The sequence below is a fragment of the Peromyscus maniculatus genome, chromosome 8, assembly GCF_049852395.1.
Source record: "Peromyscus maniculatus bairdii isolate BWxNUB_F1_BW_parent chromosome 8, HU_Pman_BW_mat_3.1, whole genome shotgun sequence".
NCBI lineage: Eukaryota > Metazoa > Chordata > Mammalia > Rodentia > Cricetidae > Peromyscus > Peromyscus maniculatus.
The window spans coordinates 64,011,029-64,031,674 of record NC_134859.1 but is presented as its reverse complement, the minus strand read 5'-3'; the positions used below and the strand labels follow the sequence as shown (position 1 = coordinate 64,031,674).

The following is a 20,646-nucleotide window of genomic DNA, read 5'->3' as shown; positions in this document are numbered from 1 at the left end:
GACTAGAGGTGGGAGTGAGGTGTGAAAGCCCCCAAGTTAGTGTCTGGTCCAGTTTCCCACAGTGGCAGCCCACTCTCGGGAGGATTTGGGAAGGGCGTTACAACAAGAATATCAGATCGGAGGTCAGGTAAGAGGTCAGAGGAGTTAGTGGAGCTCATTAAATACGACTCAGAAAATCGGCTAATGGAGGGGCTTTGGGTGAGGAGATGGCCAACACCTTGAAGGAGGCTGCACCAGAGGCTGAAGGGCTTGGATACAGGGCAGTAATACCAGTGTTCTCAGACGGCAGGAAAACAATAAGTTAGGACTTCATGTTGCTATCATTTGGCATAACACACTCAGGCATTTTTTTTTCCTTTTTTTTTTTTTCTTCCTTTTAAATATAAGGCAACTTGCCAACACATAATTTAAAAACTGGTCTTCAGTCACATCGCTTCAGTTCACTACAGAATCTCTGGCTAAGAAACAGTGAGAATAAACCCAAAACCTTCAGTTATCAGCTCACATTCCCCAAAGACAAGAGGAAAGGCAAGGGCTTATTATTATTATTCTTAAAGCCCCGCTGTGTGACAGAAGACAGGTGCAAAAGCTTACAACAAAACAATCTAGAGTTACAGAGATGTGTTGAGTTTCTAGACAACTAATTGTCACTTGGGAATGAGACACACTGGTCCTGGAAGGTGGGAGATGCTCTAAGAACGGGCAAGGGGCCAGAGGGGCTGTTTCCAATGTTCGCCCCTCCGCAGCAGTCAGAACCATGCTCATTTGGTAGAGGAAGAATTCAAAGAGCTTAAGGCTTTGTGTTTTCCTTTTGTTCTTCATTAAACTGAAGGGCTGCAAAATGTGAGGGTGAATGTACCTGTGGGGCCACTCACAAACGCTCCTCAAACCCACACATTCATACAGAAACATGACACTTAAAACTTACAGTGTGGACCAATAACTCCTAGCCAGTGTAGAGAACCAAATGCAGTTTAACTTTTTTTTTTTTTTAAACTTTTTTGGTGTTTTTAATTCCAAACTCTAATGTGATCATCCTTTACCTATAACTAATTCTTCAAGTAAGGTAGTTTTTGCTTTCTTTTTTTTTCTTTTTTTCTTAAGGGGGAGGGGAGGCAGGGATGAGGACAGTCGTTGTTTGGAGAGAGGCAACAGTGACAGGAGGTCTTGGGAATGCCAGACGGCCACTGCATTTCTCTGGAAGGGGGGTCAAGAACCAAGATGCAACACAAAGGTTTCCTCTCGGAGTCTCAGGACTTTGTCAAGGAGAAGCGCAGCGGCTTGGGAGCAACGTCAATGCAGAACCAAGCCTCGAGGAATGGGAGCAGCTGAGAAAGATGGAAACTCTGTTTATTCTGATTTGACATCTTTGGGGGAATAAAGAATTAGCTTCCAGAGCACTTAGAAAGTCTGGCTTCTTAGTCCCAGACATAGAAGTCGAACTTAAGGCTCTAGGCCTCTCCTCTCGGCCATACTCAGCCTCAGCAAGACGGCAAAGGAACAAATGGTCAAGGTGGAGACTGACTGATAGGCAGGCGGCTGAGAGGACAGGTTTGTGTCTAACAGAAAGCCAAGAGTTGTTTGAGGGGAGGATAAAGGAATTTCTTCTGCCCCCAAATAGACCCTGCCAAGTTCCCTTCCTTAGGTATTTAAGGATGATCACACTGGAGCAGTGAAACTTTGAAACTATCCAGTTACTTAAAAGTAAGACTAAACCTAGAAGGGCAATGTATGACGTGTTGCCTGAGGAGGACATCACGGCTCCCTATCTATACCCTGGGTGCTGAATATGAAGACTTCGACTATCTGTGGGATCAGGGGCTCGGGTGCCAGGGGCTCGGTGGGCCTTGCTCAACATGGCCAGGCTCTGTTCTCGGAAGCAGGCCTGCTGGAAATCCCCACTCAGGTAATCCACCGTTTGCATCAGGCTGTTCTGGCTCGCCACTGGCCCACCCCCAGTTCCCGCTCGGTAGTGGGCCCCGGGAGCTGCCGCACAGTCGAGGGGTGCACCCGTGGGCTGCCCACCATGGAACGGCATGGCGAGGTCCTGAGACCCCGAGCTGTCGCTGTTGGGAGTTGGTAGGATGTTGTTCCACAGGGGCTGGAAGTAGTGACCATTGGGATAGGCCAGCGGGGCTGGTAGGCCATTGACAGGTGGGGATGGGGTCGGCTTCTCCAGGGAAGGCTTCAGATGGAAGGACTGTGCCAGGCAGAGTTCCTGTGGGTAGGCAGGGGCCTTGCCCACAAAACCAGGCCCCGCCAACTCACGTCCTGCTGTATGTTTGCCCGTCAGGCCAGGGGCTGGTGTCCCACCAGCTTCACTGCACATCTGTTGTAGGTGGGCCAGCTGGTGCTGGTTCCAGGTAACTGGCTTGAGGTCGCTAGGGTAGCCAGTGGGGGCTCGAGAGATGCCTGTGGGCAGGTTGACAGGGCCTGCGGCAGGCAGTGCGGCTGAGGCCGCATGGGTGTGCTCCATGGGATTGACCACACATGAAGGCATTGGTGTGGGGACGCTGTGGGTCGACACCCGGGTGCTTGCATTGATGAGCAGACTGCGACTAATGGGGCTGGGATTGGCGATCTGGCCCTCACACACTGAGGTAGTGCTGATGCCTGCCCTCGTCTGGCAAAACTGGTTGATCTGATGCACGATGCTGCTCAGGTCCGGGGGCTGGCTGTGTTGCAGGGTGGCCGCCATCGAAAGGGGGATAGTTGAGGTAGACACGGTCACATTCGGGGGCGCATCTGAGTCTGGCATCTTCCGGCCTCCATGCAGCAATGGATTAGGGGGGTGCTGGAGACCCTGGTGAGTCAGGGCCTGCGGGTGGACCAAGCCCTGGGTTTGGGCCATCGGCTGCGGGTGGCCCAGGCCCTGAGGCTGCTGGAGGCTCTGAGGGTGAGACAGTGCCTGTGGTGGTGGTGGTATACCCTGAGGGTGCTGCAGTGTCTGGGGAGGGGCGTGGGCCAGGGTCTGTGCATGCTGCAGGGCCTGCTGGCGGGCCAGAGCCTGGGCCTGGGGGTGGGCTAAAGTGCTGGGTGCCACAGTAGCATAGGGTGCCACTGGGGGGTTCATGATGGCCTCAGGGAGTAACCGGGCCCGGGTGCCGTCAAAGTCCTTGAGGATGCTTTTGGCTGGCACTTTGACAATGGCAAGCAGACCTGCCTTGGTGGCGGCCTGAGTCGGGTAGGGGCTGTAGCGCTGGGCTGATGTGTCGAGGCCGTTCACAGTACGACGAACGTGTTTCCGCTGGGGAACCTTCACACTGTTGGGGAAGATTTTTATAGTCAGTGGGTTGTTTGCGACCTTCTTAGCATACGCGTCCAATTCGGCTGGGGTAGGATAGTGAGCAGCTCTCATTTTCTGTGGAGTGTCCCCTAGAGAGAGAGAGAGAGAGAGAGAGAGGGAGAGAGAGAGAGGGAAGGAGAGCAGAGAGGAGGGAGCTCATCAGTGCCAAGCCAACCAGCCTTTCTAGAATCCCGTCGAAGCAGTGGGAGGAGGAGGAGGTTGTCATCTGTAGCCTTCACTCTAGATCCAGCCACAGTTCCCACAATCACAAGCACAGCTGAAACTCACTAGGTAAATACAGTAGGCCAGGCCAGGCGCTAAGGGACAGGCTCTCTCAATGACCCTCACTACTACTACGGGAGGCAGGTGTGCTGGGAGCCTCTTTTATAGGTCTTTAAAGGAAAAAGCAACTTCCTAAGACTCCAGCTTGGCAATCCAGAGCCCAGCCGGTTCTCACAGCCATCACCAAGAGTTCTTCAGTACGTGGGGCTCCAAGTTCCTACCCGCTGTGATGGCACACACAGGGTTAAAAGCTTTAAGCAGAACTGCCTGTCAGCGCCCTCCTCAGGCAGCCATGACACTGGTAAAGGGGGACATACTTAGTCCCCCCCGCTTTGGTCTTGTGGCCATCGAAGCAGCTGGGGCGCCATGCCCAGGGGTGGACAGGCCCGTCTGGCACAGAGAACAAGACACTTTTTCAGGAAAAGAGGAGGAAGCTGCCAAGGTCTCCCACTCACAAGTTCACTGTTGTTTACAGTTTACTTGGTGTCTGACTGGTTGAAGATCCAAAGGTTTTATTTATTGCTGTGTGGCAGGAGGAGGCTTATAAATGATAGAGCAGCAGGGAGGGCTGAGGAGAAAAGATTCAGACCATCTCCACGTCCTCAGTGCCAAAAACAGTCTGTATGGGATCCAGTCTGTCACTCTCCGACAAGAAAGAGGTGAAACTTGCCTTCCTTTGGAGACTGCAGGAATACCCACACAGTGTGCCTCATCAATGTTTAACAGTCTCCTTGTTCTCATCTCCGGGGGCCTCCCATCAAGGGACTCCAGCGGATGCTGGGTTTTCAATCCAAAAAGAAAAATTTCCCACAAGAGCTCTTAAAAGTATGCCAGGCTCCCTCCTACAAGGATCTCTGCTGTTTTCTTCTCAGAAAAGGGGTCTACTCTGAGCATACACAGAAAGTACATAATTAATACTTGCTGAATGAGTAACTGTACACACTGCCCAAAGCAGAAGGGAGATGGCTTGGCATAGAGCCTGGGCTCAGCTGGCCGACTCCCTCCCTGCTTCCTCTCTTGGCAGAAAGTAGCCAGGAAAGACCAAGGGCTAATCTATTGAGTGCCCAGCTGGTAGCTTTGGTTGGCCTTGGCCCAAAGGAGACTCCATTCAAAGTCATGTCACTGGGCATCAACTGGAGCAGAAGCAGATTTAGGGGAGCATATTAGAAGAACTGGGTAGAACTGCTGTTTCCTGAAGCAGGGAAAGAAAAAGTTCAAGACGAGGAGAAATGAGCATGTGGTCCCATGTTCACAACAGCAGCCCAGAGCTTGAGATATAGCTAGTCTCAACTACGTCTTCATTTTATCAGCCTCTAATACTGCCCATTGAACCTCAACACCAACAGCCCCACGAACTCATTTAGGAAAAAAAAGCTCGGAAACCCCTTGAACAAACACCACTTCAAAAGCCGCCCGAACCATACATTTGGCTATTGCTGATGTTAGCAGCAGCAGCAGCAGGGACACAGGGTCAGCTCTACAGCATCCCTGGCAGTGGCCTGAAGAATTCCCTTTCTCCTTAAGGATCTTTACTCAGGCAAACTCAGGATTCCTGGGCTTCACCAGAGAGAATTTCAGGACAAGCGAATATGAAACAGAGTTAGCAGGTTTATTAAAAGATGACAATATAGATTTTAAGCGTAAGGGTTGGGGAGGGGGAAGGCATTCAGGAAAGATAAGAAGTAGCTGAGCATAAGAATGGGCTTTTCAAAGGCAAGTCACCCAAATCTATATTTATGATGGTAAATCACATCATTTAGAGTGTAATTTACTACAAGATTTAAAGGCTGAAGAACTCTGCCAGGTGTGGTGGCGCACACCGTTAATCCAAGCACTCAGGAGGCAGAGGCAGATGGATCTCTGAGTCCGATCCAGTCTGGTCCAGAGTGAATGAGTTCCAGTACAGCCAAGGATACAGAGACACCCCACTCCACCCCACCCCACCCAAAAAAAAAAAAAAAAAGAAGAAGAAGAAGAAGAAAAAAAAAAAAGAAAAAGAAGAAAAAAAATCTCAGGTTTAGGCTAGCTGGGTTGTGGTGGTTCATACCTGTAATTACCAGTTGGGAGGCAGAAGTATGACCTTGAGTTCCAGGCTAGCCTGGGCTGCAGGGTGAGATCTCGAGTTAAAAACAAACCAACCAACCAACCAATCCTGGCAGGCCTGAGTACTCATCAGGCTGCTACGGACAGGAGGGCTTTGCTGCCAACTCCTAGCACAGCGCCTTACCTAGAAGACACAGCATGTCTGGTGAGTGCTTAGGGCAGTATTACCCAAACAAACACACAACTAGGACTCCGCGGAGCAACAGGCGTCCAAAGTGCTGGGTTTTATTTCGTTTAGATGGAAAATGTAGATCTACTTCTTAGTTCTTCTCTATCTAACCTCATCTCCATGCCGAGTGGCCATCTCTACTTGAAATCCAAGTAAAGACTTGGTGTGGGAAGTGGCTTGTTGAGGAAGTTCTCTGTTTAAAGTGAGCATAAGTTCTCAGAGCTTTTCCTAGCCCGACAAGAAGACAGTATGTTTCTATTGATGCTGACGGTGGAAAGACAGTTGAATTAGAAGAAAAATGAACACAGAGAGGGAGGCTGCAGCCTGAGAGCTTCTGCTGAGGAAGATCTGAGGGATTAGCACACTGAGCAGAGTGTCCTCTTACTCCAGAATAAACCACCACTCCCCCCCCCCCATACTAGAATGAAGCATTAAGCTTGGCCCTTACCAAAAAAAAAAAGCTCAACACCTTTTCTTCTTCTTTTCCCTCTCTTTCCCTCTTTTTCTGGTCTCATGCTGACCCTGACCCTTCTGCCTCTACTTCCTATACCACCATGACCAGACTTATTTTTGAAGTTTTGAACCAAGGTTCCACAAGGTCAACCAGGTTGTTCCTGAAACTTCTGATTCTCTTGCCGTGGCCTCCCAAGTACTTAGATTTCAGAGGCTTGCTAACACGTCCAGCTTCCTATTTGGTCTTTGGAGACAGGATCTCACTATGTAATTCTGCATGGACTTGAATTCATGACCTTCCTGTTTTAGCACCCTAAGGATTGGGATTTAAGTGCCATCATACTTGGCTTTTTGTGAATTTATTTATTTATTTATTTATTTTTAAAGATTTATTTTCTTTATTATGTATACAGTATTCTGTCTGCATGTGTCCTTGGAAGCCAGAAGAGGGCACCAGATCTCATTACAGGTGGTTGTGAGCCACCATGTGATTGCTGGGAACTGAACTCAGGACCTTTGGAAGAGCAGTTGGTGCTCTTAACCACTGAGCCATCTCTCCAGCCCAATGAATTTATTTTTTTTAAACACTTTATTTTTATTTTACGTGCACTGGTGTTTCTCCTGCATGTCTGTGTGAGGATGCCAGATTCCCTGGAACCGGAGTTACACACAGTTGTGAGATGAGGTGTGGGGGCAGGGATTGAACCTGGGACCTCTGGAAGAACAGTCAGTGCTCTTAACCGCTAAGCCACCTCTCCAGCCCACGACTGTATTTTCATGGTGCCCCTCCCATATATACAGGCTCACTGGCACCTTACTTCCATAACAAACCCCTCTAACCACAGACAACAGATCTTCAGTCTGTCTAAAAAGAGAACTCTTACTTAAACAGCTGGTATGGTTATAATATGGATACAGGGCAGCTGGAGAACTGCGAGTCTGTGGCTACAAGAACAGTTTAATCTAAAGTCGAACTATGGCTCCACCATTTAACAACCGAAGACTCAGTGTGATTCCTCGCTTGTCAATAGAAATGAAACCTGCTTTAATGTTATAAAATTACTAATATTAAGAGACTCAAACAGGAGAAATGTGGTGTGAACATGAATCACAGCTGTTTACAGTTATTCAAGAAAAGCAGGTTTGGCAGAGCCTGCCCAGTCAGAACAAAGAACCTGATCTAGGAAGCAGCAATGCAGGACCCCTGACTTCAAGCTGCGCTGAATGTGACAGAAAGCATGGTGGTCTAGTCTAAGGGACTCTGTGTGTGTGTGTGTGTGTGTGTGTGTGTGTGTGTGTGTGTGTGTGTATGTTGGGGTGTGGTGTTCGTAAATCCAGTTTCCTCCGGAGATCTCCTTGGTTATCCTTTTGTTTTGAGGTGTGGCAGAAACTTGGAATCCACAGGTAGAAGGCTTGGGAGTGTGATGGGAGTGAGTTCTGACCCAGCAACTGGATAGTCACGTGACACACGCAAGCTCCATGTATAAAAGAAAGCAAGGAGCAGGATTCGATGACTCACATTGTACTCTGCCCTCTAGCAGCTGAGGTAGGATGGTTACAGTGAATTCCAGGTCAGCCTGGGTTAGAGGAATGCCCTGTCTCTGAAAGCTAAAGGAAAAAAAAAAAAAAAAAAAGAGCAGGAAAAGTCTCCCCTGAAGAATTAGTGAATAGGGACAGTGAGGCCCAGAAGGCAAAGCTCTTACTGTGTGTACAAGGCTGACAACCTAATTTAGATTCCAGGAACTCAGTGTGGAAGGAAAGTATTAACTCCCAAAAGTTATCCTTGAACTTCACAAGTGTACCACAGAAACATGCATGTACCTGTGCACATACCCGCTTCATAAAAAACACAAGTAGTAAAATAAAAATTTAAAAATATGTGTGTAGGGGCTGGGTAAAAGACTTAGTGGTTGAAAGCACTGGGTGCTCTTCCACAGGATTGGGTCTGATTCTTAGCACCCGTATAGCTGCTCACAACACACATGCACGTTACGCACACAATCTCTTTACTGGGAGGCTACGGAAGAAGGATCACTGGCCAGGAGTTTGAGACCATCCTGGGCAACATAGTGAAGCCCAAACTCAACAAAACAAACAAATATATATATAGTCTAAAGAGAAAAATCTTACATTATATATATATATATATATATAAAATAGTACCTAACACACAGTAGGCAATTACTGAGTTTATCCAGTCTTTGAGTCAATTCACAATTGCCATACTTTTCCACTAGGGGGCATGCCGATATCTAAAGAAATAAAGTAATTTCAGTATTTGTTCCAGGCTCTCCCAAGGCTCTGCATGCAGGAGGTAAAAACTTGTCAACTAAAAAATGGTATGTTAGGGGCTGGAAAGATGTCTCAGTACTTAAGGGCACCAGCTGCTCTTCCAGAGGATCCATGTTGGATTCCCAGCACCAACATGGCAGCTTACAACCATTGTTACTCTAGTTCCAGGGGAACTGACGCCCCCTTCTGGCCTGTGGGCGACAGGAATGCAAGTGGTACATAGACCTACGGGACAAATACCCATACCCATCAAATTTTTAAAAAGCTCATATGCTAGCCAGGTATGGTAATAGACACCTGTAATCCCAACACTTAGGGAGGTAGAAGAGAATCAGGAGCTCAAGGTCATCTTTGGCTACAATGTTCAAGGACAGCTTGGGATACTTAAGACTGACTCAAAAATGGGCATGGTGGCGCACGCTTTTAATCCCAGCACTTAGGAGGCAGAGGCAGGTGAATCTTTTAAGTTCGAGACCAACCTGGTCTACAAAGCAAGATCTAGGACAGCCAGGGCTACAAATAAAAACCCTGTCTCAAAAAACAAATGAATCAAACAAACAAGACACCTGTCTCAAAACAAATGAAAACCTCCATTAAACACAGAAAAAAAAACGATCCAACAACAACAACAAAGACAACATGAAGACCTCTGACCACTTCAGCCACTGCACAGTGACTATTTTGATGAGCTACTACTACATCCCTGGTGCTGAGCTAGGAAAGGGAGCTTGGGGTTAAGGAAGAAAAAAATTCCAAAACCCACAATTTCTGGGAAAAGATGGGTCAGGAGCAAAACCAAATTTACAAGCAGAGTTCCTAAACAGCTGAGGACTCAAAGCAAGGGACACCATGGCACATACAATCTAGAAATGTCCAAGAGGACACCCACCTAACTCAAGCATCTCCTCCAGCAGCCACAGCCCCACTCAAAGCTAAGATGTCCTGGGTTTGTTTGGGTTTTGAACTAGCAAATTCTCCAGCCCCAGCTCGTCAGGCACTGGGATTGCAGGTGGCACCCCCGTGCTTGGCAACTCTTTCCTCGGTATCACTGAGCCCCGTCATCTACGGGACTCTCCAAGTGTATTTCCTCTTACTGTGTTCTCAGAAGCCGGGACGAGGACACAACTGAGTGTGTGCGTTGGGATGATCATAGCACACAGATCATCATAGCACACAGCGCCCAGTCATCAGGATGACAAAGGCCAGGGCTGGAGGTACAGCTGTGTGGTTGAGTACTTCCTGAGCATGCCAGGGACGGCCCTGCCTACAGAGTCAGAGCCAGGGAAAGGAGGGTGTCCCGTCTTCTCTGTCCTTTCATCAGACAGATTCAGAACTAGTGAGGGTCAGTGCTCTGCTCCTCCGAGGAAGTGAAGTCAAGCAGCTGTCTGTTGTTGCTGATGTTTTTGTTTGTGAAGACAGGGTTTCTGTGTAGCCCTGGCTGTTCTGGAACTCCCTGACTGCCTCTGCCTCCTGGTTGCTGAGAATTAAAGGCCTGTGCCAACATCCTATTCTATTCAGTGCTGGAATCAAATCCAGGGCTTTGTGCAAGCTAGGTAAGCATTCCACCAAACTGGGTTACACCATCAGCTCCAATTTAATTTTACTTTTTTGTTCACTTTTCTGAGACAGGATAGTCCTCACCAGCTGGCCTTGAACTCAGATATTCACCTGCTTCTGCCTCCTAAATGCTGGGATTAAACTTGTGTGCCATCAGGCTCAGCTCTATTTTTATTTTTTTTATACAGGGTCCAAGAGCTAGGATGGCCTTGAACTTGTGATCTTCCTGCCTCAGCCTTCCACGTAGCTGGCTTTATACCATTAAGACTAGACTATTTTTAACTGCTGATGCTCTTACAGCAAACTATAATTGATGTGCCAAGTGCAGCTGCAGTGTGCTTTTGGAGGCAATATGACTGAAATGAAGCTACACGAGTCAGTTTCCAGGCTGTCTATGGCTGCTTTTGATCTACAGCAGAAGAGCTCAGTAGATGAGACAGAGGCTACGGCCCACAAAGCTCCAAATACTGGCTTCCTGGCACTTATGAAGGAAGTTTGCTAATGGATGCCATGAAGAACTCAGGTAAAGTGCACAGCACTGCAGAAAGCCCCATTGCCTCACCAGCTGCCCCCTTTTGATTTAAAAAGGTTTATTCCAAACTTAGGGCTGTTTTTATACTTAGCACTATCCATGTAATAGTGGGTCAGAAATAAGGAATATTTCCCTTGTATATCATGTAGTGCAGAGACAGAGATAGAGATCTGAGAAAAGTGAATCATAACACTCCAATTTAATGGAATTAAGACAGGAATCTAACAGTCCTTAGAGGTTCAATCAGGTGGGAAGTACACCGGTAGACAAACACACCCAGAGAAACTGAGGAAATCAGCTCCTGACTCCTGGGGGAAAAGCGTCTTCATTTCTGTGAGCTAAAGCCATGCTGGCTCAGAGGGCAGAGAGCAGAACCAAGAGAACTGTCTGTCTCCCTGGCAGACCACACTCAGAGAGCAAGGAATCACCAACAGCGTACCCAGTCACTTCAGAGATACAAAAGTGAGCTGGACAATCAGTTTTCTTTGTCTTTCTTTGCTAATGTGCATTAGTCTTTTGCCTACATGTATGTCTGTGTGAAGGTGTCAGATCCCCAAGAACTGGAGTTACAGACAGCTGTGAGCTGCCATGTGGGTGCTGAGAATTGAACCTGGGTCCTCTGGAAGAACAGTCAGTGTTCTCAACCACTGAACCATCTCTCCGACCCTGGCACTGAGTTTTCATTCAGCACCTCACAGGGTTCAGAGGGAACATTTCGTTGAAGGGTCCTATGATCCACATCCCCTGACGTTCCTTGTGGTTTTGCTGTGCAGCAGAAAGCTACAACTAACAAGTGAAGTTCACACACACTGGGAACTGTGGGACATGAGAGGACTTCCCTGACCACCAAGGTATCTCACACTGCTGACAGACAAGTCCTTTGTGGCTGCTGTCCTGAAATGTCAGCTCAGGAATACCTGGGAAGTACCAAATTCATGGTCAGTACCCCTCAGACACGATGCCCGGACAAAACACAGGGCATCCAGATTACTTACATTTCTGAAGTCCAGTGTTCATCTGCGTGTGAGAGAGAAGCTGAAAGGACAGGTCACCTGGCCCTGGGAGACAGGCTAGCATGGCAGACCAGCATCAACCCAACACGAGGCAGTGGCTCACACTGTAACGACAACAAAGAATAAGGTCACGGGACGCGGAGCGACTCCTTTAAGGAAGGTACAAGGGACATCCGATATGGGCAGCAGAGTGCCACGTGGGGACAGAGAAGCAACTGAATTAACAGCGGGCTGGTTAAAAACTTACCCAAATCTCTGTTTGCAGCAGCAATTCACTGCAGTCAGTACATGTGCGGGCGGAAGGACTGACTGAAACTGGGAAAGAGCGACCCACACAAACGCACGTTTGTAAAGCTTCTACACTGAGAGCACTGGCCTTGCAGGGTGACCTTAGCCTCCTGCAGTCCTAACTGGGGTGGGGGCAGTAAGGCACTTCTAGAAGTACTGCGTCAGATTTGCAAAGACATCACACACCTGATTTTTTGTTTTTCGAGACAGGCTTTCTCTGTGTAGCCCTGGCTGTCCTCGAACTCACAGAGATCCACCTGCCTCTGCCTCCCGAGTGCTGGGATTAAAGGCATGCGCCACCACTGCCTGGCTTGAGATGGGCTTTTAATGAAGCCAAAGTTGCCTTGGAATTCCTTGTCCTCCTGACTCAAACTCCAAGGGCTGTGATTACAGGTGTTTTCTCACTGACTGACCCCCTTGTTGTGGAGTCGGAATGCTGCAGATCTAGGACCACAATAATGGTGGTATATCTTCAGTCCTGCTACCCACAAAGCTTTGTTAACTTGTTCGTCTGCTTTCCCCAACGATGTTGTCCATCAATGCACTGACTTATGACCATCTTTTGTTATGTGACTATAAAATGTACGAGACCATTTCTACTGGAACGTGACATTCAGGGCAATCTGAACCCCTGTTCATGTTCATCCATACTGAACTCAGAACAAATTATTCCTTATTCCCTTCAGAGCTGTTATTTTCAGCCAGGTGGTGGTGGCACACACATTTAATCCCAGTACTAGCAGGCGGATATCTGTGAGTTCCAGGCCAGCCTGGTCCACAGAGCCAGTTCCAGGACCTCCAGGGCTAAAGAGAGAGACTCAGTCTAAAAAAAAAAAAAAAAATTCCAAAAAGCTGCATTTTTTAAAACAATGTTCATACTTCTGACTTTGTTGAAATTGTAGACTGCTACAAATTATGTGCATGCTGGTGTTAAACACATGGAGTTTGAGAAGTTTGGAAGTCCCCTTCTAGTGTGTGTGTGTGTGTGTGTGTGTGTGTGTGTGTGTGTGTGTGTGTGTGTGTGTGTGTGTGTAGGGTTGCAGGTGGAGGATAGGCTGGCCCAGGCCAGTCTGGAATTTAAGGGTCTCCTGTTAAGGGTTCCCAGCAGGGTAACAGGCAATGACCACCCTTGCCCTGGAAATCCACTCCCCAGGGACACTCTCAGAACCTGTCACAACAGGTCCTCAGTCAGCCTATCTTTACTATCACCCGCTGTTCAACTCCAAACGCCATCACTGGGATCTCTGACAAGAACAACACTTTGTCCTGGACCACTGATTAACTTTTACCTAGCATTACTAACTGGATTATTTATCATTCAGGTACCAAGAAAGTTCATTTCTTCTCTTTCTGGACATCATAATCAGCTTTGTTTTAGTTTGTTTATATGTGTGTGCCTGCGTCTAAGTTCATGTGCACCACATACACACAGGAGCCTGAGGAGGACAGACAAGGGTGTCAGATCCCCTGGAACTGGAGTTACGGGCCGTTGTGAGCTCGCAAATGGATGCTAGGAACTGAATTTGGGTCTTCTGCAAGAGCAATGAATGTTCTTAAGCATGGAGCCATCTCTCCAGCTCAACATTTTAATCTTTTAATCTGAGGTGGGCTTCCTAAGAACATAGGTCTTAATTACCTTCCAAATTACAGAGTGAGGGACAAAATTAAACACACAAAAAATGCCCAGTAAATATTACTGGCTGATATCTCTGAATGACAGCAATACTTTGTTTAACCTCAGGCCTTAGGACATTTTGGGGGTGATGCTGGTAGTGCTGGGGATCACTCTCATAGTTTAATGGCATGCTAAGCATGAATTTTTAAAAAGAGCTGGAGAGTTGGCTCCGCTGCTGAGAACACTGGCTGCTCTTCCAGAGGACCTAGGCTTGGGTCCCATTCCTCACATGGCAGCTCACATGTATGTAACGCCAACTCCAGGGGATCTGATGCCCTTTTCTGGCCTCCACAGCACTGCAAGGGTGTGATCCACAGACATACATGAAGGCAAAAAGACCCATATACATAAAATAAAAATAAATCGATCTAAAAAAACTAACTGAGCTAAGTCTCTAGCCCTGGAACTTATTTGAAACCCAAACTCTGTGTGTATGTGTGTGTATGTTTGCGTGCGTGCCTGTGTGCATGCATGCATGCGTGCGTGCGCGTACACCTTCACTGTGATGAGTTAGAGACTATTAAAATGTCCATATCCGCCAGGCGGTGGTGGCACACACCTTTAATCCCAGCACTCGGAGGCAAAGGCAGGCGGATCTCTGTGAGTTTGAGGCCAGCCTGGGCTACCAAGTGAGTCCCAGGAAAGGCGCAAAGCTACACGGAGAAACCTGTCTCGAAAAACCAAAATAAATAAATAAATAAAATAAAATAAAATAAAATGTCCATATCCAAAAGGGAAAGCCTGGATACTAATTTTATCTATTTTAAAAGGTTTTCATCATTATTGGTGTGTGTGTGTGTGTGATGTGAGGGTACACAAATGCCACAAAGTGCACTGTGGAGATGAGAGAACAACTCTGGGGTGCGGTTCTCTCCTTCCACTTCTAACTACTGAACTCTGGCTGTATCAGTTCGTATGCATCATCTCTGTCATCACCGGTGTGCATGGGATACGACAGAAGGCACTGGGCCACAGTGTTCTGCTGGGTGTCTGCTATACTGAAAAGCATCGTTTGCTTCTCTGTTTTAATCTCCACGGATAAAATGAGTGTCCCTAAAAACCTGACGAAGCTACAGTTGTAAGCGGCTTACCCGGACTTTGCTTATGTCCATTCTCTTTCCATCACATAGCAGGCTGGAATTCTGCAAGCCCTGTCGGGAATGGTCACTGCAACCACATAAGGAGAGGAGTGACCTTTGAATCTAATCACATTCATAATCAAGAGCAGAGCTGTCAGACTGGGTGGGATTTTGCTCATAAATATTTGAGTTTGTGCCCAGAGCAAGACAATGAGAACAAAAGACCAGAAGAATGCTACTGAACGTTTCATGAACAACTGGGGCCAATCTTACCAATCCCTTTGAAAACTGAAGAGGGAACGTTTCCAACTCACTGCATGAGCTAGCACTGTCCTGACACCAGAGCACCACAGACACTGGAGAAAAACCTCAGGTAGGGACAGGGAGATGGAAGGCTCAGCAGGTGAAGGCACACTTCCTGCCATGCCTGATCACCGGAGTTCAATCTCCTGATCCCACACGATGGAAGGAGAGAACTGACGCTCTGTGCATGTAAGCACCCACACCCATACCCACAAATGAATGGTTAAAAAAGAGCAAAACAAAACAAAACGAACAAACAAACAAAACCCTTCAGATAAATATCCCTGGTGAACACATACAGAAAAGTTCCCCACAAAATCATCTGCCACAACCAAGTGGGATTTATATCAAGGGTGGGAAGATGATTCAACACACATAAATCCAGAGAGAAGATGAACCACATTAATCAAATGAAAGACAAATCATTATCTAACAACACCCACCATCCACCTATGATAACCCCTCCCCACAGATGGCAGCACACACAGTAAGCCCTGCACTAAACAGGCTGACACAGGAGAAGCATGACTTCCAGACCAGCCTCAACTACAGAATGTGACCTGCCTCAAAAAGAAAAAAACCCTGTAATATTAAAGAAATCTTGGCTTTTTAGGTTCATTTATATGAGTCACCTATGGTCAGCACAGTGCTAACAGAGCAGCTCCAATAAGCATTTACCCTTATGCTCATGTGTTATTTAGCTGACTGTGGTTTGGTTGATCAATATTAATACTGGCTAACCCTGTTGCAGATTCTGGTCACCTGCGGGTTAGGTCATTATAAATGTGTTCTGTCAGGAGACTTGTGGAGATGACTATTTGGGGAAGAATCTTTTCATTCTGAGAACAGAACAGAGGGCCAAGCCGCAAGTGAGGAACATTGCACCTTTCTGATGTCTTCAAAGTTATCAATATCCCATTAGTCAACCAAGACACACAGAACTCCAAGTCAAAGTGTCACAATCACCCCCTCCTACCATTAAATAAGAAAAACTGCGATCATAACTGTATTCCTATGAGTAAATAATCACTCAATGTTTTGTTTATGGGATTTAAAAGGCTGCTACCTCATATTTCTCTATATATCTATAAAATGCCAGGTTCTGAAAATAAAGAGATGTATACAATTTTGTGAATTCTATAAGGCAGTATCTATAGGCAATTCTGGTATTGTCTGGCCCTGAAAACTACTTAAGATTGCAGATGGAGAGGCAGAGACAGGTGGATCTTTGAGTTAGAGGCCAGCCTAGTCTACATAGTGAGTTCCAGGACAGCAAGGGCTACAAAGAGAGACCCTCTCTTAAAAAACAAAAACAAACAAACAAACAAAAAAAAGAAATAAAAAAGCCAGGCGGTGGCGCATGCCTTTAATCCCAGCACTTGGGAGGCAGAGCCAGGCGAATCTTTGTAAATTCGAGTCCAGCTTGGTCTACAAAGTGAGATCCAGGATAGGCTCCAAAGCTACACAGAGAAACTCTGTCTTGAAAAACCAAAAAAAAAAAAAAAAAGTTTATTTATGTCTGAATTAATAATCTGTTGGCAATTCCAGCACTCGGGAGGCAGAGGCAGGCGGATCTCTGTGAGTTCGAGGCCAGCCTGGTCTCCAAAGTGAGTTCCAGGAAAGGCGCAAAGCTACACAGAGAAACCCTGTCTCGAAAAAGCAAAAAAAAAAAAAAAAAATCTGTTGGCTTAGCCAGGCGGCGGCGGCGGCGGCGGCGGCGGCGGCGGCGGCGGCGGCGGCGGCGGCGGCGCACGCCTTTAATCCCAGCACTCGGGAGGCAGAGGCAGGCAGATCTCTGTGAGTTCGAGGATAGCCTGGTCTACAGAACGGAGTTCCAGGATAGGCTCCAAACGCTACACAGAGGAAACCCTGTCTCGAAACAAGCTAATAAACAAAATCTGTTGGCTCTCTCCCAGAGAAAGTGAAAAGTAGGCATTAGGAGAAACTTCTTCCTTAAAGTAAGACATAAGCTGGATTCTTATCATCTTCCACAATTTCCTCCAGAAGGTGTCAAATTATTCAGATGAAATAGAACTCAAGGTTATGTAGCACTTGATTTTCAAGGCTCCTAGTTCCACATGATGCCACGAAAAGCTGCCAGATGACAGAGCAATCATCTCCAGGGGAAACTGAGGCTGGACAGCTTGCCTAGCTCTTCAGCTTTGCAATGCTGGAGATCTCAGCTACAGGGCCTGGTGTCTGCCAGGAGGGCACTCTCACTTACGTCACTAGACTGCTGAAACTCCAGGTGGTCTGTAGAAATCATAAAGATAGGAAGACTTTGAAGTGTTAGAATACTTAGTCTGTTTTGTTTTGGAGACAGAGTCTTACTATATAGCATCCGCTGGCCAAGAGGCCTTAAACTCACAGAGATTGGCCTGCTTCTGCCACCATGCACACTAAAGGCACGTGCCTCCTAGAGTCTTTAAATAGGCCCCGACTGAAGGCAAAGCAAGTCTGATGGCAGGCAGACAGGTTCTTTTGTTTTTTGGTTAAGACAGGTTTCTCTGTGTAGCCCTGGCTGTCTTGGAACTCCCTCTGTAGACCAGGCTGTCCTCAAACTCAGAGATCCATCTGCCTCTGCCTCCCAAGTGCTGGGAATATGAGCATATGCCACCACTGGTGAGCCAGAAAGGTTGTTTTTAAGATTTGTTTTTAAGTGTGTGTGTGTGTGTGTGTGTGTAGGTGTTCCTGAAGGCAGAAGCATCAGATCTCTCTGACCTGGAACCAGAGGTAGTTATAAACTACCTGACATGTGTGCTAGTAAGTGATCCCTGGAAGAACAAGAGATGCTCTATCCATTGCCATCTCTTCCGTCCCCATAGACAGCTTTCATGGAAGCCCGGTGTGGCGCATGCCTATAATTCCAGCACTACAAAGTCAAGGCAGGAGAAGTATTGCCAGTTCAAGGCTAGCTTATATATCAAGACGCCATCTTTCAGAAGGAAAAAAGTTCCTCAGTACAGCTGCCGTCTATGTAATTTTACAGACTGTAGTCATAACATGAATTTAAAAGTGCTTTTACAACCTTAGCAATGGCAGACTCTGGCAAAGCAGTGTTGGGAAGCCAGCTATAGAAGCTGCACATTTACAACCTTCCCTTCTCCTCACAATGGCACAAAGTACAAAAGGCCAGAGTCCCTTGCCAAAGAGTCACTTCGCCAGGAAGGATGGCTTCTAATCCAGTCTAGAATGCAACTTTCAAGGGTGAAGGGTGACAGAAAGTTAAGGTCGCTCAGAAAGCTTGTTCTGTTCTAAGTACACAAATCACAAGGTGTTACTTGGAAACAAGTCCAGATGCCACTTCCAGCCATATTTCTGAGCCCACTGCATCATCACAATTGATGACGTTCGAGTGCACGGGCATCTTCCTTATCTGTGCTTTAAGTCTTCCATCAAAGCGGTGCAGTGGCGCACACATTTAATTCCAGCACTTGGGAGGCAGAGGCAGGGGGTTTCTGAGCTGGAGGCCAGCCTCGTCTAGAGTGAGTTCAGCACACAGCCAGGGCTATACAGAGAAACTCTGTCTGGAAAAACAAACAAAAAAAGAAGAAAGAAGAAAGAAAAAAGAAAAGTGCTTCATCAAAGCATACCACTGGGTATAAACATTTCCAGAGGCATTTGTAAACTTTTATTTCTGCTTTTTAGTAAGTAACACTGATTCTCACTGTACATATAAAGGTTGTTCATCAAAACTGTAGAGAATTACTTAAATGAAACTGAATAGATGCTGAAGATTTATGAATAGGCTCAAAAAGAAAGGCCCTATGGGAACACGGAGTGCGTGCCAGAGGGTAAGAACATGACTCCTACCAAAGACACTGGCAGAAAAATGCAAGCAACTACTAAATATATAAAGAAATGGTACAACCATTTAGTAATTAAAAAACAACAACCATAAACTTTGGGTAATAACACATTTCTGTAGACCCAGGGCTTGGGAAGCAGAAGCAGGAGGATTAAGAGTTCAAGGCCAGCTCCAGCTCCATGTTCAGTTAGAGGTCAACCTGTACTACGTGAAACCCCGTCAAATAGACAGGAGAGTGTGAAGGAGGCAGAGGGAAGGAGGATTTGATGACTGGTTTCTGTCAACTTGACAGAAACCTAGACATACCTGGGAAGAGGGAATCTTAACAGAGAAAATTATCTTTATCAGATAGGTAAGTCTATGGGGCATTTTCTTGATTAATGATGAATGTATAAGGGTTCTGCCCATTGTAGGCAGTGCCACTCCTGGGCAGGTAGTCCTGATTGTACAAGAAGGCAGGCTGCCGGGCTGTGGTGGCGCACACCTTTAATGCCAGCACTTGTGAGGCAGGGGCAGGTGGATCTCTGTGAGTTCGAGGCCAGCCTGGGCTACCAAGTGAATTCCAGGAAATGCGCAAAGCTACACAGAGAAACCCTGTCTCGAAGAAAGAAAGAAAAAAAAGAAAAAGAAAGAAAGAAAGCAGGCTGAGCAAGCCATGGCAAGCAAGCCAGTAAGGAGCACTCCTCCGTGGCCTCTACATCAGTCTCCAGCCCTGACTTTCCTCATTGATGGAGTGTAAGCTGAGAATTGTAAAATGAAATAAGCCCTTTCCTCACCAAGCTGGTTTTGGTCAGGGTGTTTTATCACAGCAATAGAAACCCTAACTAAGGCAGAGGGAAAGAGTAAACGTGAATCAGGTTTGGTGACGCATGCCTGGAATTCTAACATTCAGGAGACTGTGGTAGGAAGATTAATTTAAAGCCAGCCTGGGCTATGGAGTGAGATTCTATCCCTTCCTCCTCCCAAAATAAAGAAAGGAAAGAAGTAAATTAAGTAGAATAGGATCTTTTTTTTTTTTTTTTAATTCAAAAACTGACAAATAACTGGACATGGGGAAACACTCCTTTTAACCTAGCATCTAGGAGGCAGAGGCAGGTAGATCTCTGTGAGTTTGAGGCCAGCCTGGTTTACACAGAAACTCTGTCTTGGGTGGGTGGAGGGTGTGTGTGTGTGTGTTTGGCATTGGTGGTACACACCTTCAATCCCAGTACTCAGGAGGCAGAGGCAGGTGGATCTCTGGGTTTGAGGCCAGCCTGGGCTACAGAGTGAGTTCCAGGACAGGGCTACACAGAGAAACCCTGTCTGGAAAAGTCGGGAAGGGTAGGGGAAGGAAGAATACAAAGTAGCAATGTTTAAGTATAAAAAAGGTGGAGTTAGAAATCACAGCAAAGACTTAGAAAGTGGTCTGTTAGTAAGGATTCTCATTTTTGTCTGTGACAGGGTCTCAAGTAGCCCTGGAAAGCCTTGAAATTAATGTGTAGCTGAAAATATTACCTTGAGATTCTGATCTTCCTGCCTCCACCATTAAGGATGAGGACTGCAGACATACATCACCATACCTGGCTTGCTTTCTTTCTATGCCTCTTTTTCCACCAAGTAATGGCTATTTTCAACTCTGCTAAAAGAACATCCTTGGGATAGGTAAGATGGCTGGGAGGGTAAAGGTAAGCTACGAAATGGGCCAGCCTGAGCTCGATGCCTGGAGCCCATTTGATAGGAGAGCCGAGTTGTCCCTTGACTTTCACACAGGGCCCATGTGTCTACACTCTCACGGACCAGAGTGCTCACGCACACATACATGCTGAA

The 20,646-nt window shown here is 46.9% G+C and overlaps 1 protein-coding gene across 4 annotated transcripts in view; it reads right to left on the bottom strand.

The window, feature by feature from the left end:
- Window positions 1-962: 962 nt before the first annotated feature.
- The window catches only part of Fam222b (family with sequence similarity 222 member B), a 61,926-nt gene continuing 42,242 nt past the window's right edge, over window positions 963-20,646 (bottom strand). For 3 of the 4 annotated variants that reach the window (XM_006977457.4, XM_015996242.3, XM_076542956.1), the window contains exons 2-3: window positions 11,670-11,791; window positions 963-3,375 (exon numbers count right to left, since the gene is read on the bottom strand). In XM_006977457.4, coding sequence (XP_006977519.1) covers window positions 1,766-3,375; window positions 11,670-11,751 — 1,692 coding nt within the window. In that variant the 5' untranslated portion in view covers window positions 11,752-11,791 and the 3' untranslated portion in view covers window positions 963-1,765. The remainder of the gene's footprint in view (window positions 3,376-11,669; window positions 11,792-20,646) is intronic. The other variant, XM_076542957.1, reaches the window with a different exon arrangement.